At 49.9% G+C, this 25,136-nt stretch overlaps 1 protein-coding gene across 5 annotated transcripts in view; it reads right to left on the bottom strand.

Annotated features, from left to right (window-relative positions):
- Positions 1-327: 327 nt before the first annotated feature.
- The window catches only part of HNF4A (hepatocyte nuclear factor 4 alpha), a 79,873-nt gene continuing 55,064 nt past the window's right edge, over positions 328-25,136 (bottom strand). For 2 of the 5 annotated variants that reach the window (XM_032142064.2, XM_032142062.2), the window contains exons 4-10: positions 20,918-21,024; positions 20,057-20,212; positions 16,238-16,325; positions 14,875-15,030; positions 10,637-10,873; positions 6,456-6,578; positions 328-5,390 (exon numbers count right to left, since the gene is read on the bottom strand). In XM_032142064.2, the coding sequence (XP_031997955.1) occupies positions 5,248-5,390; positions 6,456-6,578; positions 10,637-10,873; positions 14,875-15,030; positions 16,238-16,325; positions 20,057-20,212; positions 20,918-21,024 (1,010 nt within the window). In that variant the 3' untranslated portion in view covers positions 328-5,247. Of the gene's footprint in view, positions 5,391-6,425; positions 6,579-10,636; positions 10,874-14,874; positions 15,031-16,237; positions 16,326-20,056; positions 20,213-20,917; positions 21,025-25,136 lie in introns of all 5 variants that reach the window. The other 3 variants (XM_032142060.3, XM_032142059.2, XM_032142061.2) reach the window with 2 other exon arrangements.

Below are 25,136 nucleotides of genomic sequence, written 5' to 3' on the forward strand. Positions count from 1 at the left end.
TGGGATTACAGGCGTGAACCACCATGCTCAGCCAAGAATTCCCATTTCTTAATCAGGCTACCTGGGTGGTAGAAGCATGGGCTCAGGTCTCCGCGGGGTCTCTAGCTGTGTGACCTTGGACAAGTTTCTTCACCTTTCTGAACCTCAGTTTCATCATCTCTAAAATTGGAATTTTACTGTCTGCTACCTGAGCTGATGCTGTTTAGCAACTGAAATAGAAACCAAACCTGAAGCTCTGGCTGCCTGTGCTGAGATTTGAGATTAACCAGGGCAAAGGGCTGATGAGGTGGAGGAACCAAGGGTAGAGGAATTTATGGCAGCCAAGGGTTTATGGTTTTGATATGGATTTATTAAGCACAATTTAGGACTGAAATAGTCTCCTCTGGCCCCTACCCCCCCATGTCCCCGATGGCGGCAGCATGAACAAGGCCTCCGTTGCAACGTTATCAAAAATATTTCCTGGTGCTGACTAGTGGAGGGAAGGCACAGGGGAAGGCGGGAGCGGCCCTAGGGATCAGGTAGACAGCGAATGGGTGCTCTGAAGGCTGGAGAGTTTCATGGTTAACCTCTCGCTAGAAAGGGGCGCATGAAGAGTTCACTTGTACTCGTCATGTAACGGGAGCTCTCACAGTTACTGTGATCTCATTCCGTTGAATCCTGACACCTGCCCTGGAGGGAGATATCATTCCCACTTTACAGATGAGGCTTGGAGTGGCGGAGTGACCTGCCCAAGGTTACACTGATCAGCAAAACGTGTGCTTCCCAGACCAGAACTTTTGTCCCCTCCCTTAAGGAAGAGGTGAAAGGATCACCCTGCTCTACCCTCATCCCCAAGGAGGATGTCCCCATATGTAGGCATCCCACGGTCCAGCCATCGCCGAATGCTGTGGTGTGCTGGTGAATGTTAACAACGGGCTCTCCAGGAGCAAAAGCCCTGATTCGTAGCGTTTGCTAGTCTTTGTGGTGTAAACACTCCAGCAATAACCAATTTCAAGCTATCAGTGTGGCACTGGCAAACATGGAGTTGGGAAGAGAAGCTAACAGTCAGTTCTCACAAGCCAGCTCCAGCACAACCCTGAGTGAATGGAACGCTGTGGTCTGTGGTGACCGAGACACAAGGCCACCCTCCTATAATAGTTTAGCCTTGGAGAGAACCGCAGTGGCTACAGATCTGGCTGGAGATTCTCAAGTACATCTTTTGCTTTTATTCTTTTTACTTATTATTTACGTTTTGAGACAGGGTCTTGTTCTTTCATCCAGGCTGTAGTGCAGTGTTGCATTCATAGCTCACTGCATCCTCAAACACCTGGGCTGAAGCAATCTTCCCACCTCAGCCTTCAGAGTAGCTGGTACTATAGACACACACCACTATACCTGGCTAATTTTTAAATTTTCTGTGGAGATGGGGTCTCCTTATATTGCTCTGGCTGGTCTCGAACTCCTGAGCTCAAGTGATCCTCTCGCCTCAGCCTCCCAAAGTGCTGGGATTACAGAGGTGAGCCACTGTGCACAGCCCTGTTCTAGAAGAAAACAAAACAAAACAAAACAAAAAAACCACTTGCTTTTATGAAATGTCCCCACAGCTACTCATCTTCCATTGCTGGCAGATTGAGGCGACACAGCAAAAGGCTCTGTCTTGAACCTTGGTGGAGGATGACAGACCCTTGGACCCTCTTGCCATTCTTCCGGATCTTTCCATTGCACTCTCCCCTCATCACTCCCCTCTTCAAGAAGGGGGATCAGCTTTCACTCTCTCCATATACTAAGTACTTAGAATCAAGAGACCAGGGTTAGATGTCCACCTCTGCCTCCCAAGAGAAGTCACTTCCCCCAAGCCTTGGTCTCCTCATCTGGAAAGTGGGAGTAATCATGTCTAACTGCTTACCTCTTGATGTGAAGACTGAAAAATTATAATGGACACAGAAACATTCTGCACATCACAAAGAACTATAAAACTATTCTCATTCTTCCTTAAAAAAAATTTTTTTTAACCCCCAAGTAGAACCAGAAGATTCAGTCTTATTTCTGATACCTGAAAGAAAAGATACTTGTCCAAGGACTTAGAAAACATATGCGCCATTTATTTTGTTTTATAAACTTTTGTTAAAACACACAAGAATAAGAAATGTTTTTTGTTTCTTTGCCCCATCACGCAGCAGTGATGGGGGCTCAGGGGTCAGCGCAGGACCTAATGACATTCACACCCACAGAAAGATGTGGGTCGTTCTGATGGGACCCAGCCCGCTTTGATAATTGCTTGATGTAAATTTCACAATTCATCTTAATCAGGGCAGATCACAGAAAAATTTGGCAAAAGTAATTGGCTTGGTAATGACAAGAAATAGAAGAGCGTTCATTTCTGACCCTCTCCTCTCGTCTGTCCACTCTCAGGAGAGCCATGCGGATTTTTAGGAGCTCCTGAGACCTGCCTGAAGATCAGGGTGTCTTGGTGGGGAAATTGTGCCCACACATGTCCCCCCAGCAACCCTCTGTTAGTCCATCAGATTTTGTGTTTTAGGACCACAACTCAAGTAACCAAAAAAAAAAAAAAAAAAAAAAAAAGAGAGAGAGAGCGACAGAGAGATTTTCTAATATCATGTCAGTTTAGAGTCAAAAAAGTAAACTTTGTTTTGTGTTTCTCACATTACAATAAAGTTATTAAGGTGGAATGGGTTTCTCCTCCAGAAAGGGGTAGATTCCCAGCAGAGAACTGACCCCCTGCTCCAATAGGTTGTTCCCATGAAGGGCCACTGTTGCCCACGGCACTGCATGGGACAGTCTTATCTCAACCTTTCTCCCAAGACAGAGGTCTGAGCAACGCTGGAGGGAGGAGGTGGAGGAACACAGCGGGAATGACCACAATGCCCAGAAATGGTTCCAGCCTCCCTGCCTTACCGCAGACCAGGCTGAGCTGTCTGGCAGGGATTTCACGGGCACTTGAGTGAGGTGGTGGGGGAAGGCTTGGGAGCTCTGAGCAGGGTGCAGTCTCCGCTGGGAATGGGGGCTTGGCTGGGACTGCCATAGGGATGTGGTGATTCCTGCCTGACACATTGCCCCAATACTTCTCCATGCCTCTTTCTCATAAAAAACAATCACTAATGGTGGGATTTCTGGGCACTGGGGCACTGCCTCCAACCACTCAGTGGGGTCAGTGTTGAGTGGGGGTCAGGAGTCCGTCCAACAGTTTCCCTCCTACCTAATCACACCTCCAGCCCCATAACACATCCCTTTTGTTCACACTGGTCAGTGGCATTTTCCAGAATGTCCGCAAAGCCACCAAGATTCCATATGGATGACATGCTGGTCTCTCCATCCTGGGGTCTAATATTTCCAGAATGCACCTGGAGTGACGGTCTCCGGAGCAGGCCTCAAACCCAGGCCGGCTTAGCCCTCCCCTGCCCCCACACTGCTCACACTGTCCCACCCCCACGCCAACAGGCCAGATGAGCCTGACTCCCAGGAAACAGACCCCTGCCACCCCTCCCCTAGACTTGGGGAGTGAAGAGAGAAAAGCTGTCAAGAGTCATGCATTCTCCTTAATATTTATCAGCAAACAGGATGCTCCACCCTAAGTGAATTTTAGTGCAGCCTCAGGCCAATCTTGGTCCTGGCAGTGGGCAGGGTTCCCAGAAGAACGAGCCTGGTTTCTGAGGCTGGAGAAGGGAGCCAGAAGCCCCTCAACTTGATCACGGTGAGAACACAGGGAGCCTTTGGAGAAGCTGTTCAGCCACTGTAGTTAAGAGCTCCTGTTCTGATCCAGGGAGACCTGGGTTCAAGTCCCGACTCAGCCATTTCCTAGTTGTGTGAGTTTCAGAAAAAAAAATCACTTCACCTCTTAGAACGCAATTTCATCTTCTGTAACAATCTCTAGGTTAGAAGGGGGTGGGGCGGGTGAGGGCGGGAGGGAGGAGGAGAATAAAAAACAAAAACAATCTCTAGGTTAATAGGGAGGAAGAGAGGATTAAATCAGATGATGCATGTCAGATGCCTTAAGACAGTGCCTGGGAGTAAGGAAGAGCTTGAGACAGGCCCTGGGAGATCATTCCTCCTGGATGTCACTCTGATGTGAGGGTTTACTCATCTTGTCCTCTCCAGCCCCAAGCCTCATTACTCTCACCTGCATTATATCATCCACCCCACCTGACCTCCCAGCTCCCAGCCTCCCATCCTCTGCAGAACTGCTGTGTTCATTTTCTGGAAGCCCAGCTCCCTGCATACTCCTTGAAGCTGATCAGGACCTCAGCCTGGTGTTCCAGACCCTATGCTCTCCAGCAGGCCCTCTCTCTCTTCATCATCCCTCTCCCACACCATTCTTCCTCAATTCTTGCCAGATTCTTCCTACCACGAGGCCTTGGCTCAGGCTGTTCTTTGGAATGTCCCATCTCACCTGCTCTACCAGCCAGAATTCTACCCTTTCTCAAAGGCCTGGTGGATGGTCTGCCTCTTTCTGATGCTTTTCCTCTCCACTCCAAGTTCCTGTTGCGGTTGCCAACCTGGGCTTGTTTTCTCAGGTTGAAGGCCTGCAGAGATCCTCACCCCGAATACCCACCCAAGTCCCTGAAGAAGGAGGATGCAGTGGGGTTGGAGGAGAAAGGCGTCTTCCCTCACCACAGCCTTCTAGACCCTGCCTGGTGCCTGTCCCCAGTCAGTGCTTACAACATGTTCCAAGAATGACTGGGGGAATCGTTTCCAAGGCCTCCTTGGCCTCTGGAGAGGTGGTGTTGGAGAAGACGGGGTGGCTGAGCAAGGCAACAGCAGAGGGAGGCAGTAGAGGTGGGGGCAGCAGCAGAAGGAGGAGTGAGGTGCCCCAAGTGCCACAATTGGACCCAGCCTCATAGGGCTCTGTCTGGACACCATGACCGGGGCTAGGAGAGGAGAAGCACCAGGCTAGGGAAGAAGGGAGCTGGGTTTAAGTAAGGCCTCAAGTCATCTCCAGACGGCTGTCCTTTGGGGGTGAAGTCGGGGGTTGGACATGGATGAAGGTGCAGGCAGTGGCTTCAACATGAGAAAAGTTGTCCAAGGCAGTAGAGGTCTCCCCAAGTCAAAGTCTTGTTATCCAGAGCAGGGCGTCAAGGGTGGCAGAGGGATGTGGCCCTTAGGCCATGTTCTCGGGCCCTTCATCCTTCCCATTCCTGCTCCGGGACTGGTCCTGGCATCACGTCTTCCTTTGCCGTGACCACGTGATCACCAGGCGCTCTCGTAGGGGGCTGGGGGGAGCCAGTGGAGCCCCCAAGCCCCAGCGGCTTGCTAGATAACTTCCTGCTTGGTGATGGTCGGCTGGGGGATGGCAGAGAGGGGCTTGACGATTGTGGCGACGGCTCCTGGCAGGAGCTTATAGGGCTCAGACCCTGAGCCACCTGGCGGTGAGGGCTGTGGGGTCTCAGGGGTGGCTGGAAGGACAAACAGACAGATAGGGGCTGCTCAAAATTTCAGCCTTTGTGGGAGCAAATGAAGAGCCCTGGGAAAGTTCTCCCCTCCCACCCCACCCCGCCTTGACTTAATTTCTTCCTCTATAAAATGAGAGAATTAATTAAACCAGATAATCCCTAAGGTCTTTTATGGCTCAACCTTCGGTGAGTCCCAGATCATAAAGCGTAAGTTTTATGAGGTCTGGAAGGTCCTACCACCCATCTCCTCCATCATTTATTTGATATGCAGACTTGGACTTCTTCTCCCAAACCAAGGCCCAGGCCTGGCTGTCCTCAACGACAATGGGATGGGTGACAGGGATATTCTTTCCTGGGAGAGGGAGCAGCAGTTGATGAAACCCTGGGCCAACTGGCTCAAAAAATACCATTTCTTGGATATTTAGGAGATGAGTAATAGAAACTAATTGGCCTCACTCTCATGGCAGGTTTGGAGAGCAAATTTGACCAAACTGGCCAACTTTGTTCAATGGAAAACTTCCCCCGAGAACAATGTCAGTAAAATATCATCTCATCTCAGTGGATCACTTCATCCCATTGATAATCTTATTCTTTGAAGAGCTTTGTCCAATGACAAGTTTATACTTTGGAGGTTTCAGAGGATGGTCTAGCCCAGCAGACATCCTGACCCAATGGATAGTCTCATCTAATTGTCTAATGGATAGCCTTACCCAATTGAGCAGCCTTACTTCAATGACCAATTTTACCTAATGGACAATGTCAACTAATGGAATTCTCACCCAAGAACGTCTTCACTCAATGGGTTACCTCATCCAGTGGATTGCCTCATCCCAACAATGGCTTCATTCAGTAAAGGCTGTCAGTCACCTTACTGAATAAACAGCCTCAACAAATGGACAATCTTGCCCTTTATTCCCTACCCTGGAACCCAGAAAACTGTTGCATCCTGGTTCTACCTTCTAGACTCCACCTTCACCTGCCTCCTCTCTTAAGCCCCATCCTCACCCTTTGCAGGGTAAAGCCCCAGAGTTTGCCCACCTGCCTGCCCCCTGGGTCGGGGCCACTCACACATCTGTCCGTTGCTGAGGTGAGTGGGCATTGTGTTGGCAACGATGACGTTGGTTCCCATGTGTTCCTGCATCAGGTGAGGGTGCAGGGGGTGGTGGGCATGGGGTGCATCGCTGGAGGACCCTGCAGGTAGAGAAGGTCGATCAGGATGGAGAGTCTGGGATGCAGACCTCAGGCCTTGGGACGCCATCTTCCTCAGGCGTGGCCAATCAACCTGCCCATCCAATATTGGCAGTGCCTGTTGGGTACCTATTCCTGGGTTAGTAAACTAGGGTGTACCATTCCCATCTGTAGACTTCATGAGGGTGTTAAGAGGACCCCAAAAAACCAAGAGAACAAAAGTGAGTTGAAAGGCACAAGCTGCATATAAGGAAGCTCTGAGATCACATAAATGTTCTAATGAGTAGTGTATTGGTCACATAGTAACATAATGGACGTAATCAATGGCTCTCAAAGCTCCTTGGAGTGCAAGTCCTTTAACCATTTGGTCCCGCCTCAACTTTCAGCCTCATCCCCCACATCTCTGCTGCAGCCAACTGACCTACTTATAGCATCTATGTGTCCCCTGTGTTTTCCTATCTCTATGCTTCTGCTCACATTGTTGCTTCCGTCAGAGATGTTTTTTCCACCCCAAACCTGCTCCATGTCCATAAGCCCAAATCCCAGCTCATGTATTTCCTCTCTTTAGAAGCCTCCCCTGATTCTCCTTCCTTGGATTTCTCATAGTAATTTGTAACACAACTTTTAGGAACAACCACTTCTTCTGTCTATGAGCATTACAATTTCAGATGTATTTTTCTTCTTTCTTTGAGGGCCTAGCAGATTGTCTGGAACACAGTAACCACTTCAAACATGTGTCAGGGAGTAAAAATGCCACATGGGGTATGGTTTAATAATAGCCTAAGGTGAGTAATATGACGATGGTGGAATTTCAACGCTTGCAAGAGATCTCTACAGTACATCTATTTCAGTGATAAATAACAATTGTTGATAATTAACAAGTATCATGTGCCAGGTACTGTTGTATAGCACTTTTCATGTTTCACATAATTTAATCCTCGCTGCAATCCTATAGAATGGATACTATTATTAGCCCACTCTACAGATGAGACAACTGAGCCCAGAGAGCTCTTACTTAATTATCTGGCAACAGACCACAGGCTCCTGATCCTGATCTCAATGACACCTGATTCATAATAACCCCATGTTCACAGGGTCAAAGTGAGAATGAAATGAGCTATCACATAACAGTGATTCCCAACTGGGGATGATTTTGGCCCATCAGGACACATTTGACAATATCCGAAGACATTTTTGGTTGTCACCACTGGAGAAGTGCTACTGGCACCTTATGGATACAGGACAGAGATGCAGCTGAACAATGCACAGGACAGCCCCGCACAACAAAGAATCGTCCAATTCCAAGTATCAATAGTACCAATGTTGAGAAACCTCGCCCTTGCCTTGCCATCTCCAGTCACGGAAACACCTCGAAAATCTCGAATTCAACATCCCCACTTTGACTTCACCTCATGTCCTTCCAGCTCCCGTAATCTAATACCATCATTGAAAAAATTCTTCAGCCCTACTGAGACTGTCAATTCACTGACACTCTCTTTTCACTATCACCCCACCCTTTTGTTGTTGTTGTTGAGACAGAGCCTTGTTCTGTCGCCCCCGCTGGAGTGCAATGTCATGATCTCAGCTCACTTCAACCTCCGTCTCCCAGGTTCAAGTGATTGTCCTGCCTCAGCCTCCCAAGTAGCTGGGATTACAGGCTTATGCCACCATGTCTGGCTAATTTTTTTTTGTATTTTCAGTAGAGATGGTGTTTTGCTGTGTTGCCAGGTTGGTCTTGAACTCCTAGCCTCAAGTGATCCACCTGCCTCGGCCTCCCAAAGTGCTAGGATTACAGGTGTGAACCACCGTGCCTGGCCTCTATCTTTATTTCTCTTTGAGTGCAGCCCAGACTCCATGACCTATCATTCTAATCACTCTCTTACAGTCATCCTAAATCCTTCATACTCCCCTTCATAGTCAAACCATTTCAAAGGGTTATCTACTCTATCTCCACCTTCTCACTCACTCTCTTCGGAGCACTCTCCAATCTGGTTTCCACTCTCCCAGCTCTCTGACGCTGCTTTCAACACAATTGCCAAGAGCCTCCAGCTGTCAATCCAATGGACTCTTTCCTCTCTCTTCCCCTCCCCTTTCCTCCCCCCTTCTTTCTGTCTCTCTGTAGAGTTTAACACCATTAAACACTGTCCTTCAAACACGCTCTTCTCTTGGATTCTGGAATTGCCCTGGTTTTCTCCTACCCCTCTGGCCAATCTTCTTCCCTTCCCTCCATGGCTCCATCTTCCCCCTGATTCCACAGAGCTGCCTTTAATCTTGTGTTTGAGCAACAGACTCATACATTCAACTGCCTCCTTGATAACTTGGATTTGCAATAGTCATCTCATGCTTAATGAAAGTCCACAATGAGGCTGGGCATGGTGGCTCACACCTGTAATCCCAGGACTTTGAGAGGCCAAGTCGGAAGGATTGCTTAAGGCCAGGAGTTCAAGACCAGCCTGGGCAACATAGTGAAACCCTGTCTCTATAAAAAACAAAAATGAAAAATTAGCTGGGTGTGGTGGCACGCACCTGTAGTCCCAGCTACTCGAAAGGCTAGGGTAGGAGGATCTCTTGAGCCTGGAAGGTTGAGGCTGCAGCGAGCTATGATTGTACCACTGCACTCTAGCCTGGGTGACAGAGATAGAACTTGTCTCATAAAAAAAAAAAAAGGAAAAAAGAAAAGAGAGTCCACAATGGATCTCTGAGGTCACCCCTCGCTACCACCCCCAGACCCAGTGTCTTGTTGTTTATTCTGTCCTCCTCATCTCAGTAAATTACTCCATCATCATTTCTGCTACTCAAAGCAAAAATGTAGACTTTATCCTTGACTCTTCCTCTTTCTCTCACTCCCTACATCTGATCAATCAGCAAATCCTGTGGGTGTGGGCTCTTCCTCCAAATAGATGATCAGGTTTATCTTCACTGCTCCATTGCCATGGTCCAAGCCTCCATCATCCATCACGTGATTGGAGACAGTGACATTCTCAGGAATCTCTGCAATTCACTCTCTACCCAACAGTCAGAGTGGTTGGTTTGAAGCATTAGTCTGGGCTGGGCGTGGTGGCTCACACCTGTCATTCCAGCACTTTGGGAGACCGATGTGGGTGATCACTTGAGATCAGGAGTTTGAGACCATCTTGGCCAATAGGGTGAAACGTGTCTCTACTAAAAATATTAAAAAATGAGCCGGGTGTGGTGGCAGGCACCTGTAATCCCAGCTACTCAGGAGGCTGTGGCAGGAGAATTGCTTGAACTCAGGAGGTGGAGGTTGCAGTGAGCTGAGATCGTGCCACTGCACTTCAGCCTGGATGATAGAGGGAGACTTTGTCTCAAATAATAAAAATAATTAGTCTGGTTTTCAATCTCCTTACAATAGTTGCAATGAGAATAAAATCCAAATTTCTGACAAAGCCATATGTTTATGATTTGGTTTCTGCCCAATCTCCATCTTCCCTCCTACACCTCCTCCATCTCACAACCTTGCCCTTCTTTCTCAAACACACAACTCTCTCCTCTCCGGGGCCCTTGAAGTAGTTCCTTCTTCTTGGAATATTCCTCTCTTGTCTTTTAAGCCTTCCATTTCCTTTCAGCCATTAGGGTCTTAGCACAAGAGTCACCACTTCGGAGAGGTCTCCTGTGGCTTCCCCTATCTAAAGAGGATTCCTTTTCAGTTAAACTCTATCATATTACCTGTTTATTTCAAAATCATAAAATGTGAGCCTTTATACACACATGCACACACATACGGGCATATACACAGATATCCACGCATCCATACATACACACACACAGCCTCCCCGAGGGCAAAGATCTTGTTCTTTACCGAATTGCCAGCACTTAGAACAGTGACTGGCATGTGCTAGGCTCTCGGTGCCTGAACAAATAGACCATTGCCTTGTTCCCATTTTTCTGGTGAGGAAACTGAGGCACAGACGGGTTAAGCAACTTGCCCAAAGCCGCACAGTGGGGAAGCCAAGGAGCTGACGGGTGAGCTCAGTCTGTGTGAGGCCTGTCTCCTGGAGAGTCCCTGCTCCAACCCCGCCCCTCCTGGGCCTGGCACGGACCTCCCAGCAGCATCTCCTGCAACAGGTTGTCGATCTTGGCCATGCCGAAGAGCTTGATGAACTGGATCTGCTCGATCATCTGCCAGGTGATGCTCTGCAGGGTGGGCAGCAGCAGCAGCAGCTCTCCAAAGCGGCCACGCGAGTCATACTGGCGGTCATTGATGTAGTCCTCCAAGCTCACCTGCACCTGGGAACGCAGCCGCTTGATCTTCCCTGGATCGCTCAGCCCCTTGGCATCTACAATGGAAGAGGGTGGGCAAGGGAGGGCAGCAGGGTCCAGCTGGAGCATCTGGGGAGTCAAGACCCAGATGTCCCCTGACTTGTGTCACACAAGGAGTCTTCAGCAGTGTGGGCACAAGGATTCAGGGACCTCAACAACCAGGGTACGCCAGCATGAATTATGATTTCCTAGACACAGGCAGAAAAAGATTTCTGCCACATTTCCTAAGGCACTAAACCAGCAGAGTGGGGAATAGGAGATGGAGGGCGGGACTTGAGGAATGCATCCAATAAGCACCCAGCAACCGTCTCATCTTACACACGGGGAAATCCAGACACAGTGCAAAGATAGGACTTGTCCTGGGTCGCACAGCCAGTTGTTGGCAGAGCCACGATGGGAACTTGGGGTTTTGGGCCACAGTTGAGGTCCCCTCATCCAGACCTCAGCACTTGCTGCTTCTACTGTGTTAGAATACGCTCCCCTTCCCTGGTTCCTGCTTCCTATCACCTTAGGGACCCAGGTTAGGTTTCACCTCCTCCAGGAAGTCTCCCTTCTACCCTCCTATGTCTGCATCCTGTGTCCCTCCTGTTTCCAAATCTCTGTGGCCCCTCCATCACTGCTAACCACACAGGATGTAATTGTTGTGCCATCCAACTGTTAGTTCGGCAGGGGCAGGCATATGTCTTACTTGCCATTTTTATTTTATTTTATTTTATTTTATTTTATTTTATTTTATTTTATTTTAAGACTGAGTCTCCCTCTGACCCCCAGCCTGGAGTGCAGTGGCATGATCTCGGCTCACTGCAACCTCTGCCTCCTGGGTTCAAGTGATTCTCCTGCCTCAGCCTCCCAAGTAGCTGGGATTACAGGCACACACCACCACACCCAGCTAATTTTTGTATTTTAGTAGAGACGGGGTTTCACCATGCTGGCCAGGCTTGTCTCAAACTTCTGAACTCAGGTAATCTGCCTGCCTCAGCCTCCCAAAGTGTTGGGATTACAGGTGTGAGCAACTGCACCCGGCCTTTGCCGTTTTAAACCCACCACCTAGCACCATGCATAGTCAATATTTATTGAATAGGGCCAGGCGTGGTGGCTTATGCCTGTAAGCCCAGCACCGTCGGAGGCCGAGGCGGGGGAATTAATTGAGGTCAGGAGTTTGAGACCTGCCTGGCCAATATGGTGAAACCCCATCTCTACTAATAATACAAAAATTCACCTGGTGTGGTGACACATGCCTGTAATCCCAGCTACTCAGGAGGTGAGGTGGGAGAATAGCTTGAAACTGGGAGGCAGAGGTTGCAGTGAGCCAAGATGGTGCCACTGCACTCCAGCCTGGGTGACAGACTATATATATATATTTTTTTTAATATATATATTTATTTATAACTATATGTATATTTTTTGTTAGATGGCTGGATGAATGAATGAAAAAAAATCAGTGAATAAATTCTAGATCCTTAGCCTAGAAGGGAACTTAAGCGGTCATACAATATTTAATCTCAACCTTCATGGAGGTAATGCATTGATTTCCTCTGTCATGGACAAAGGAAGTGGCAGAAAGAACATTCACCCACATTTCTAGTGGGCTGTTTCCACTGAATCATGTTTGTTCATTAGTTCATTCAGTCCACAAATGTTTATTGAGCACCTCCTGCATGCCAGGCCTTGAACTAGGTCCCCCGCCTCTTCAAATTGCTGGAGGCTGCTGCCTCTGACTCAGCATCAGTGATCCTGCCCATTTTGCAGAACAATTCTGCCAGTCCAGCCTCGTGCCGAGCACTACAGAGGATACAGGCTGGGCCAGGCTGTGGAGGGAACTAGAACTAGAAATCTCACCCTCTGGGAAGTGTGGGATAGCAGGTGGTAGGTAAGAATGTGGGCTTGAGAGAGAGAGAAATTGGGATTGACAGGTGGTCTGAAGTTCAAATCCAAGCTCTGCCATTTTCTGGTTGTGTGACCTTGGGCAAGTTAATCATGCCTCAGTTTCCTTATCTGTAAAATGGAGATAATAATAATTCCTACTTCACAGGTACCATGTTGGTAAGTAAGACAATCCACAAAAAGTGTTTAAAAACAGCTCTTTAGGGAGCATTCAATACATGGGGCTCGTCTTCCACTTCATCACTATATATATATATATGTATTTTTTTTTTTTTTTTTTTGAGACGAAGTATTGCTCTTGCTGCCCAGGCTGGAGTGCAATGGCATGATCTTGCCTCACTGCAACCCCTGCCTCCTGGGTTCAAGCGATTCTCCTGCCTCAGCCTCTCGAGTAGCTGGGATTACAGGCACGGACCACCACACACAGCTAATTTGTGTATTTTTAGAAGAGACGGGGTTTCACCATGTTGGCCAGGCTGGTCTTGAACTCCTGACGTCAAGTAATCTGCCTGCCTCAGTCTCCCAAAGTGCTGGGATTACAGGCGTGAGCCACTGCACCCAGCCTTTTCATTACTGTTATTACTAGAGGTAATCTATCTGCAGTGTGAAGGACAGTGCCTGGCACACAGTAGGTCCCCTCTAACATGTAAGCAGGGAAGGCAAGCAAGCCTCCGGAGTTCAGGCACCTTTGATGCTGGGAAACAAAAGGAAGTTTTGTACAAAGACTGATGACAAATGCATTCTGTATAAATGCAGGTGCAAAAGTCAGTGGACAGAATGGGGAGAGGAGAGCCAAGAGCCACAGGAGAGGGTAGGAATGCTTTTTCTTCATCCTGCAATGTGAAGGGTTGGGAGATACTGTCCACAGTTGATAGAACAAGAAAGGAAAGATAAAACCACATAACTTGCAACAGAGACACAAAAATAGCAATAAAAATATATTGGGAAAAATGGGGAAGAAATGATGGGAATGGTGATGGAGAAAAGCAAAGTCCTCCGCCATCCTCGGGGAACATTACGACCCAAAATGGATTCGACAAATATAAGGCTTAGTCTTTCATTTACGATTGTTGAGGAAACTGCCAGAAGAAACAATTAAAAGAATCAGACATGCTTCTCTTGGGGAGTAGACTTAGAGCTGGAAAAGTAGGATGCGGAGAAGTATTTGCATTTTAAGTATGTGTAGATTTATATATTGATTGATTGATTGATTGATTTTTTAGATGAGGTCTTGCTTTGTCACCCAGACTGGAGTGCAGTGGTGCAATCACAGCTCACAGCAGCCTCGACCTCCTGGGCTCAAGAGATCCTCCCACCTTGGCCTCCCGAGTAGCTGGGAGTGCAGGTGCTCACCACTATCCTTGTCTAATTTTTTTTAGTTTCTATAGAGATGAGGTCTTGTTATGTTGGCCAGGCTGGTCTTGAATTCTTGGCCTGAAGTGATCCTCCTGCCTCTGCCTCCCAAAGTGCTGGGATTACAGGTGTGAGCCACCACATCCGGTTCTAGATATTATTTTGATAAAATTTTTTGAGGAAAAGAAGCAAATATGAAAGAAAAGAGGAAGATAGGAAGTAAGGAGAAAGAAGGATGGAGGGAAGAAGTAAAAGAAGGGAAAGCCCAAGCCTTTAGAGTCAGGATGCCCTGCTGAGTCATATCCTCCCTTTGTTTTTGTTTTTTTTGAGATGGAGTCTCACTCTGACGCCAAGGCTGGAATGCAGTGGCGCGATCTTGGCTCACTGCAACCTCCGCCTCCCAGGTTCAAGCGATTCTCCTGCCTCAGCCTCCCGAGTAGCTGGGATTACAGGCATGCACCACCATGCCTGGCTAATTTTTGTATTTTTAGTAGAGATGGGATTTCGCCATGTTAGCCAGGCTCATCTTGAACCCCTGACCTCAGGTGATCCGCCTGCCTCAGCTTCCCAAAGTGCTGGGATTACAGGTGTGAGCCATCACGCCTGGCCATACCCTCCCTTCAAATCTTGACTTGCCTCATCTGTTAAATGAAAACGGCCTCTCCTGGCTGTCGTTAACATGAGATGAGGTGGTGAACTCAGTGTACATAACCCAAAGGAGAAGTCTGGCAGAGCATTCCGGAGAGAGAGTCAGGGATGGCTTAGGAGGTGTGCACTGTACCTGGGTCAAAGAAGATGATGGCTTTGAGGTAGGCATACTCATTGTCATCGATCTGCAGCTCCTGGAAGGGCAGCACCAGCTCGTCAAGGATGCGTATGGACACCCGGCTCATCTCCGCCAGCTCTGGGCAGTGCCGAGGGACAATGTAGTCATTGCCTGGAAGGGTTGGGAGGGAGGGAGGATGGGAAGTCACCTTGGGTTGACCCCTCTCCTCTAGTTTTGGCTTTTAAGTTGGCAAGATAGCTGGTGCCTGTGGGAGGAGGGCCTGCAGGGATGGTCACGTAAGGAAGCTGAATCCCAGATTCAGAAGATGAGCTGCCCCGAGTCATCTGGCTGAGCTTGGAACTTGGCTTTCTAGGACCCCTTTCACATGACCCAAGCTCCATTTACCAAAACGACTCACAAGATCGATGACATTCAAAGGCCACCTGGTAGGCACCAAAGCATCAAGGTTAAAGGACCAGATTCTGGAACTGCTCTGCCCTGCTTAAATGGCTCTGCCCCTGATAGCCAGTTATAGTTGAATAAGTTTCTTAACCTCTCTGTGCCTCAGTTTTCTCATGTATAAGATGAGGATAAATAATCAAGCTTCCCTCATAGCATTGTTGTATTAAAATAGGTAGTGTTTGCAAAGCAGTGAGCACGGTCCCTGGCACATAGTGTGTGCTGTACAAGCGTTTAAAATAATAAATATGCCATGAAGGCACAGGTGACACGGGCTGGGGTTTTGTGCCATTCTTAACCACCTCTTGCTCCTACTCCAGAAAGAACATCAGAATGCACAGGTAGGCTGGGCACGGTGGCTCACACCTGTAATCCCAGCACTTTGGGAGGCTGAGGCGGGCGGATCACCTGAGGTCAGGAGTTTGAGACCAGCCTGGTCAATATGGTGAAACCCTGTCTCTACTAAAAATACAAAAATTAGCTGGGTGTGGTGTTGCACGCCTGTGGTCCCAGCTACTCTGGAGGGTGAGGCAGGAGAGAATTGCTTGAACATGGACCACATGGAGGGCGGAGGCTGAAGTGAGCCGGGTTCGCACCATTGAACTCCAGACTGAGTGACAGAGCAAGACTCTGTCAAAAGAAAAAAAGGATGCACAGGTAATTCCAGGGATAACCCTGATTGTGCTCTGAATTCAATGCTGGGAATTTGATGCTTTGCATCCACATTTCCTTGCATCTGAGAGGGGTACCCGGTTGAGAACTGAGTCCTGGAGCCCTCCAACGCAAGCCTGAGGACAGGGCCACTCCTGACTAGTCTCCCTCGCCCTTGCATGCCACCATGTGAATCTCCTTGCCTGGGTGAGTGCCATGCTAGGCATGCCCTCCCTGGAGCCCTGGCCAGGGCAGGCAGCCACCTTACCTAGGAGCAGCACGTCCTTAAACACCATGGATCGCTTGGTGGCTCCGAGCAGCAGGTGCTCGCCAGCATGGGCTCTGAGCAGGGCCACCTGAAAGAGAGAAGGAACAGTGTTTGCCATCTGTACCCTTGGGAAGGCTGCCCGTAGCCAACTCAGTGACGCTGGGCAAGTCGGCTTAATGCTCCCCTCTGCCTCTACCTGCCTGAACCGTGAAATGGGCATCATAAAACTACTGCCCATAAAACTAGAAACCTGGAAGGGGAAAGAACACGCGCTCAGAGCTGAGAGACCTTGCGCCGACTCTGCCCTTGAACTGCTGTGTCCTTGGGCAAGAAGCTGTTTCTTGCTGGGCCTCTTCTGTGTGCCTGATGAAACTGTAAGCAACATTCTGTGTGCTTTTTTTTTCTTTTTTGAGATTCTCAAAAAGGTCTATGATCCCAAAACGTTCCAAAACTGTGGGTCCCAAATTCCCACCCGTGGACCAGCTATGGAGAATTATGAAGGGTGCTTTGTAAGAATACAGATTCTATTTTTTTTTTTTTTTGAGACAGAGTCTCACTCTGTCGCCCAGGCTGGAGTGCAGTGGCATGATCTCGGCTCACTGCACCTTCCACCTCCCAGGTTCAAGTGATTCTCGTGCCTCAGCCTCCAGAGTAGCTGAGACTACAGGCATGCACCACCATGCCTGGCTAATTTTATTTTTAGTAGAGACAGGGTTTCACCATATTGGCCGGGCTGATCTTGAACTCCTGACCTCAGGTGATCAGCCCAACTCGGCCTCCCAAAGTGCTGGGATTACAGGCATGAACCACTGCGCCCAGCCTGAAAATACAGGTTCTTAGGCCCTGAGATTCTGATCCTGATTCTGTATGTTTAGGATGGGCCCAGGGATCTGTGTTTAAAAAGCTCCGCAGTTGACTCTGAAGTGCAATTCTGTTTGGGAAATCACTGGTCTGGCAGATCCCTCCAGGGATCGACACTGCAGGACTCTAGGATTCTGAGAGGGCATTACAAGAACTTGGATGTGGATGTTAGGTCTCAGGGCTGGTCTTTCTCAAAGCAAAGGTATGAGCACTGGCCCCTGGCAGAGAATCAGCTTGATGAAACCCTTCTCTGCAGGGGGTACAAGGCAAGACTTCTAAGACTGGAGTCATAGGTAGGGGCCCAGCAAGCTCACAGAAGGACACAGCCAGCCCACTGAGAGCCATCTGCTTTAGTGCTTGCCTGAGGACCAAAGGGTGGCCTGAAACAAAACAGCACCAGGCTGGTAGCCTCAAGGATCTCATCTTCAAGGTTGGGTTAGGGAGTTTGGAGGTTCTATAGCAAGTCAAACTAGAAGGTTAAAATGCCTTTGCTTGTGCATTAATTTGATTGTTCATTCTTTCAGTTATCAAATCCTAAATGCCTACTAAATGCCAGACACTTTTTAAGACAACAGAGGCACAATGTTTAAAAAAGAGAGACAAGGTCTCTAATCTCATGGAACTAACATTTTATAGGAGAGAGGATGGAACAGATAGCAGAGAATAAATAAGTACACAGGACGCAGGGTGATCACAGCATAAAGGAAAGAAGGAAGGAGAAAAGGTGGGAGGAAGGGAAGAAGGGAGGGAGGGGAGTGGAAAGGATGGTGAGAGCAATGGGGCAAGAATGGCTACATTAGATGGGGAGGTCAGAGAAGGCCTCTAAGGAGGTGAAATTGTTGTTAGAGGAAAAAAGACATTTGCCTGAAGATGTTTGGCACAAAATAAGCCTTCAACAAATATTTGAATGAAGGAAGGAAGGAAAGGGGAAACGAATGAATGAATGAGCAAACATCTTGACTTCCTCTCTAGCTCTAGCTGCTCCTGGGCAGCCACTTGTCCTTGCCCCTTCTATTCTCCATGGATAGAACCTTGTGAGGAAAACAGAAAAAGAGGAAACTGCCTGGGAGGGGAAATCCACTTTCCACGACCAGTATGGAGGGAGGCCGAGGATGCTGATTGCTGAGAGCCTCCTGCGTGCCAGGCACTGTGCAAGTCTTTCATCAGTCACTCCAGTGGCCTTCACACCACGAAGCAGAAGACCTGGATTTGAATCCCAGTTCTGTGGCTAACTTGCTCTGTGACTTCAGGCAAATTGCTGTCTCTCTCTAAGCCCCAATCTCTTTCTCCAATTGTATCCAGGTCCAAGAAGCACACCAACTGGGAATCTAGTTTCTGGGGCAATGTTAACAAAATTGGGGAGCCCTTTGGAGGACAATGCCCCCGACTTTCCCAGGGATGCCCCACCTACATTGGGCAAGCTGGGCTCCTCATACACCAGGAATGGGGAGCTGGGAACCCTTCTGATCCCAGGTTCAACCCCCTGATATGGCAGCTCTTCTGGGGGGTGGGCCGGGAGGTCGGGGTGGTGTGTTAATGATTGTCCTGTGTTATTGGCCACCCATCATTGCTCTCTGAGAATGCTCTGAGCCCCAGCCAGGGAGGTTTGGGTGGGAAATTGAGGTTAACAATTGCTCAGGTTGGGGGTATCTTGTTGCCCTGCTAAGCCCCTGGGAAGGAACAGGAGGGATTAAACATTAATGTAGAGACTCCAGCAGAGGAGACTGGGGGCAGAGCGCAAGGAACAGGGGAGAGGGTAGGGGCGGATTGTCCAAGATCCTTGCCCTGTCGACTCTGCTAATGGAGGGAGGAACCATGGAAGAGGGCCCCGGGTCCAGCCCCTGTATGAGGCTGGGGACCAGCCAAACCAGCGTTTTCAGAGTGTCCCAATGTGCAGTATTAATAGGTGTTCCAGGAGAATCTCGGGGCCAAAGGAGTTTGAAAAGTCTTGGCCTCTGCAAAGTCAAACAACTGCCTGGACGAGACTTCTTAGAAGCTTTCACAGACTCACATGCATTGTCAGTGTCTTATGCAAAGGTTCTAAACAGGTAAGCGAATGCACCAGGGTCTGTCTCCAAAGCTGAGGAGGTGGCCCAGCCCAGCTCCTCTTCCCCAGATGGGGAACATCTCTTTGGAGGCCCAGGGGTGCTCTGGGCAGGAGCTTCATGGGTGGCGTCTCCAAAATTCATCTGTTCTCAGACACACGCCACCTTCCTTCAACCCTTTCTTCCCCCTAGGGACATTTTAGTATTCCAAAAAAATGTACGGTGGGAAATATGATGCTGAGTTCAATTGTTTTGGTGGGAAACAAGGAAGAAACTAATGTTTAGGGAGACCAGCTCTGGTCTGGCCACTGTGCAGCTTGCCCCATCACCTGATTTTTGCACTTTTCAGACACTAATGTCTTCAATCCTCCCAACCACACTCTAAAGTGGATATTATCATTTCCACTTTACAGATAAGAGAACACTGAGGCTCAGAGAGAGGAACTCATTTGCCCAGGATTAGGCAGACAACCAGTCTGAGAGCCATAGCTTAAGCCAAAATCTCCTGATCCCTGTCCCAGGGTCCCTGTCAACATCCCCGTGGGAGAGCTGCAGGTACAATGGTTAGGAACTTGGACTTTGGAGCTTCCCTGCCAAGTTCTAATCCCAGCTACGCTGGATAGTAGCTATGTGACCTTGAGCAGGTTACTTAACTTCTCTGTGCCCCAATTTCCTCACTTATGAGATGGCAGTAATAATAGTACCTTAGTACCTACCTCATAGAGTTGCTGGAGGAACTAACTGAGTTAGTATTTGTAAGGTGATTTAAAGTTTCAGACACGTGTGTGCGCTACATATTTTGTTAAATAAAATAAAATCAAGCCAGTCCACGGCTATATCCCAAGTGGGCCAGCAGCCCCCTGGCTGCCCTGTCTAGTGCCCACTACTGCCCAAAATCCACGCCCATCCTCACCTGGTCGTCCAAGGGGAGCTCGCAGAAAGCCGGGATGTACTTGGCCCACTCAACGAGAACCAGCAGCTGCTCCTTCATGGACTCGCACACGTCTGCGATGCTGGCGATCTTCTTCGCCCGAATGTCGCCGTTGATCCCAGAGACAGGGGAGGTGATCTTCGAGAGGTATAGGGAAGAAAATGCTGGAGATGTCCAAGCCCTCCTTCACTCTCTGTCCTCTGCACAGAGCCCCCTCCCTGGAATCAGATGCGGGGAGGGGGCTGGATAGTGGGTGCCCTCCAGCTCTGAAGGAAGCTCAGGGGAAAAACGGAGGGAGGGAGGAGGCAGGGATGAGGGAGAAGGGCTCCCTCTGGGTCTTCACCTGTTACCTGCCCCCTGCCTCCTCCTCTACCAGCTTTAGAGCCCCAAGGAGTCTGTCGGCCTTAGAAGAGAAGCAGGGCAAAAAATCATCATCCTTTTCTGACAATGAGGCAACCATGGCTCAGGGAGGTGCTGTGACTTGCCCAAGGTCACTCAGCAAGGGATGGGCTGGACCCCACTTTGCCACCTCTGTCCACTGAGCCACTGTTCTGTTCTCTCGGGGCTGAGCTGATTGCAGGCCCTCAGTGAAGGCGAAGACTCTGCTTGGCTTGTGGGATGCAGGCAGTAGGATGAATCAGAAAGTACCCCAGGGCACCAGGTTCAATTTCTGCCCTTGCTGCTAACTGGGCCATGTGACACTGGACTCAGTGTCCCTTCTGTAATATCTGAGGCCCCTCCCATCAGCTGCTCCAGGGCTGGCTGGGGAGAAGGGAGGTGGAGGAGGTGAGCTCCTCTGTAGTGTGGGGGATCCCTGGGTGGGTGGCAGGATCACCCGGGTACCTGTCGGGACAGGACCTCCGCCTGCAGGAGCGCGTTGATGGAGGGCAGGCTGCTGTCCTCATAGCTTGACCTTCGAGTGCTGATCCGGTCCCGCTCATTTTGGACGGCTGTGAGGAGGCACAGAGTAGTGAGGAGGGAGAGCAGGGATGGAGTGAGGGGGTGGGGGTGTCTGTGACTGATGAGGAGTGGGAGCAGGAGGTGGGAGGCGTCCAGAGAACAGGCCCACATCAGCATGTAAAATGAGGGGAGATGGCCTCTAACTCAGCTGGTGGAAGAACTTTCCACATATCAGAACTGCCCCCATCATAATGGAGAGGCCATAGGAGTGATCCACCCATCACCAGGGGCATGCAAGACAGTGAAGACTCGGCTACGGGCTTAAAATGGGTCTTGAGCATTGAGGAGGGGATCTGACTAGATTAAAGATGTTCAAGCTCTGGTCTACAAAAGGGTCCCTTTCTTTCCAAATGAAAGTGAGTAAAGCAAGCAAAACAAATCACTCTGGGTGACACGGAGATGGCCTGGGGATTCCTGAACAAGGGAATCTGGGGGCTCCAACTGCCTTGATGGTTTTGTCCATCAGCAGGAGCCGCATGTACTCCAGACTAACCTCAGCGTCAGCAAGGCCAGGCGCTGTCTCCCTCCCTCCCACTGCTGCTCTGCTCCAGGCACTGAGGGATCGGGGCCCCAGGCTCCACTGCCCAACCCTTTCTGGGTCAGTCCTGGCCTGAGACAGAAGATGATCCTTCCACCATCCCGACAGTGGATGGGATAGCCCTTGGAGTCCAAGAGGCCTCACTGTGGAATGAGGCTTGGCTGATTCGGAAAGGAGGGAGGATGAAGCTGCACGAGACCCGGCTTCCTGTCTGGAACCTGCCACTCTGTGTGCCGGTGGCAATCGCAGTCTCTCTCTGGGGCTGTTTCCCTACCCGTAGGCATTTCCCTGCCAGCCGGCTCCCTGCACTCTTTCTTGTCTCAGGGACTGGCATCAAGCCTGGCCACCTTCCTCGGCTTCCCCTCACACCTCAGTGCTGTCGTGATCCTGACAAACAGACCCGCTGCTCCCTCCCTGCTCCCAGGCCCGCTGTCTCTCCTAGGTTAGACCAGCCTCCTCCTGGGCTCTGCTTCTGCCTTGCGCCTGCAGTCTGTGTTCCTCTCAGAGACAGAGGGATCCGTTCAAGTCATGTCCGCTGCTGCTCAAAACCAGTGCCTTCCAACCTCACAAGTCCCCAAGGCCCTTCCTCTCCTCTCAGATCGCACCTTTTACCGGCTTCCCCGTACCCACTCTGTCCGCGAAAACCCGCCTCCCCACCTGGATGCATCCGCACACTTGTGGGCTGCTGTGGTCACTGCCTGGGGTTCCTTGTCCCGCACAGTGCAGCAGCATCTTCATTTCACTCCTGCCTCTGCACAAATATCGCCTTTCAGACACCCTCTCCAGCCACCCTGTCTAACACAGCGTGACCCCCACCCTGGCCCTGCCCCACATGCTTTATTTTTCTTCAAGGCACTTACTGTAGAATTATTTGTTACTTCCTTTACTATCTGTCTCTCTCTGAGAAGGAAAGCTTCAGAAGGCCAAAACTCCATTCCTCTAGTTCACTCCGGTAGTCCCAGCCACCAGAACAGAGCCTGGTTTGCAGTAGGTACTCAATAAATATTTGTGCAGTGAGAGAAAGAAGGCATTGGAGGAGACAAGCTCTAATTCTTTTCCTTTTTTTTTCGAGATGGGGTCTCATGCTGTTGCCAAGGCTGCAGTGCAGTGGCACAATCATAGCTCACTGCAGCCTCAACCTCCTGGGCTCAAGCGATCCTCCTGCCTCAGCCTCCCGAATAGCTGGGATTATAGGCATGTGCCACCATGCCTGGCTGATTTTTTTTTTTTTTTTTTTTGAGAGACGGGGTCTCATTAGGTTGCCCAGGCTGGTCTCGAAAACCTGGCTTTAAGTGATCCACTCAGCCTCACAAAATACTGGCATTACAGGTGCAAGGCACCACACCTGGTCATAAACTCTAATTCTTATAAGAACCCTATTTCTCCAGGGAACATTGACACCCCAGCTATTCAACTTTCTCTTGATGTTGACACATTGTTAAAATCAGAGAATAAAAGTCAAATCCGTTGCACTGAGCCGGGGAGTCAGTGGATAGAACAGAAGTCCGGAGGCAAGCAACCTCCTCTCAGACCCACCACGTGGACGGGGCCAGCTCAGAGCATGGCTTCCCTGCCCGGGCCGTCCGCCCCACCCGCCCACACCCCTCCCATGGCAGCCTCCTGCCAGCACCCACACCCACCCACCAGGGCGCCGAGTGGCCGGCGGGCGGAATGAAAGGGCTGCTGTCAGCAGCTGCGGATAGGGCTCCTCAAGGTTAGGCGGGCGTTATCAGTGCCCGGCGCGAGCTCAGTCACGGAATGATGTTTTCCAAATGTTTGCTCAGTATTAGCAGGGTCGGGGACCTAATGTAACTTCTATTGAATATTAACTGACCCGGGCAGAGGCGGAGAGGTGATGAGCCTGTCTTCCCAGAGAACTCCTGGGTAGGGGGCTGTGGGGAGCAGGGCAGGGGCTTCCGAGGAAGGTCCCATCAGATGGCCCCTGGCCCATCACCTACGCTCACCTCCTGCAATCCTGGGTCCGCTTTCTGGGCTGGGTTTTTGATGCCAGGAGCCAGATATTTGTCCTGGGCCTGACAGCTGAGGCCCAGGCAGGTGTCTGTCTCCCTGGCTTTGGGTTACAGGAAAGAATTCTTGGCCTGCTGTTGGCCCATTGACCCCCAGGGTTCTCCCTGGATTCTTTATCCCTCCAGGGAGCCCCTTCCAGCCACGGTGGACTATGCTGTGGCGGAGACTTATAGGCCCATGAGACCTGAAGCCCCTCTCTGTGGTCGAGAGAAAGTTTCAGCCATCTAGATCAAGAAATGTGCCTCCCAAACTGATCACTGCAAGTTTCACTCCAGGAAGCTTGGTGTCTGCTCAGCTCTGGGGAGCCTGAGTTCTAGACCTGACTCCACCCCTGACCCATCACATCACCTCTCTAGCCTCAGTGTCCTCTTCCGTAAAGTGGGGAGCAGGTAGATTTGATGACCTCTTATAGACTCAGCTGGTCTCGAAATCCTACCTCTCCAGCTCACAGTTTCTGGTTCTCAGGGACTATTTTAGGGTTTCAGTCTTCAAATTTTCCTAAGGTCATCCAGAAAAAGAAATAAAAGCTTGTCCCAACTCTCCTGGCCAGTGAGACTTCCACTGAGAGCTTCTTTTGGCTTTGGGAGCTTCCCAGCAGGCTGAGGAGGGGTAGTGGGGCCTAGAAGACAGGCACAGCTAGGAATACCCTCATTTCCTATGGCTTGACCCCAGTAGCAACTGAACACTTTGTCACTCTGGCCCGTTCTCAAAACAACCAAGTGACTGCATGTGTCATGATCTTCCAGGTAACCCAGGCATGTAAACAAGCACTAGCATCGACTAATCCACGCTCACTTGCCACCAGCCAACTCTCCTATCCTCCAGGCAGCATGTCCGTTTTCCTGGGCCAGGAAGCAAGCAGCTATTTTCAAGGCTGAGCTAAGGCTGAATGGTCTGGGGCTCTCATCCCCCTTCCAGGAGCCTAGTAAGGGGTTTGCTGGCTTTGCAGCAGCTCAAGAGAGGGCCAGGGGCTGGGCGCAGTGGCTCACATCTGTAATCCCAGCACTTTAGGAGGCTGAGGCAGATCACCTGAGGTCAGGGCTTCGAGACCAGCCTGGCCAATATGGTGAAACCCCATCTCTACTAAAAATACGAAATTAGCCAGGTGTGGTGGCACACGCCTGTAATCCCAGCTACTTGGGAGGCTGAGGCAGGAGAATCACTCGAACCCAGGAGGTGGAGATTGCAGTGAGCCGAGATCGTGCCATTGCACTCTAGCCTGGGCAACAAGAGCGAAATTCCATCTAAAAAAAAAAAAAAAAGAGGGGACCAGGGAACAAACACACCCATCCTAGTGGGCAGTGTGACTTGTGCAGGTAGGTCAGGGAGTGAGGAGTGAGACTCATAGGGCTGAAGGGTTCATTATCCAATGTCCTCATTTTATAGATGGGAAAACTAGAGCCCAGAAGACAGAGAAATGTCCCTAAATTACACAAGAGAAAATGACTCTGGATGTCTAATAAAACACATTTATAACAACTGACCACACGCAGGACCAGGCCACATGCAGTGGAGGTGGGTAGCCGTCCACTCAGG

This window comes from Hylobates moloch, unplaced genomic scaffold (assembly GCF_009828535.3).
Source record: "Hylobates moloch isolate HMO894 unplaced genomic scaffold, HMol_V3 SCAFFOLD_21, whole genome shotgun sequence".
Lineage (NCBI taxonomy): Eukaryota > Metazoa > Chordata > Mammalia > Primates > Hylobatidae > Hylobates > Hylobates moloch.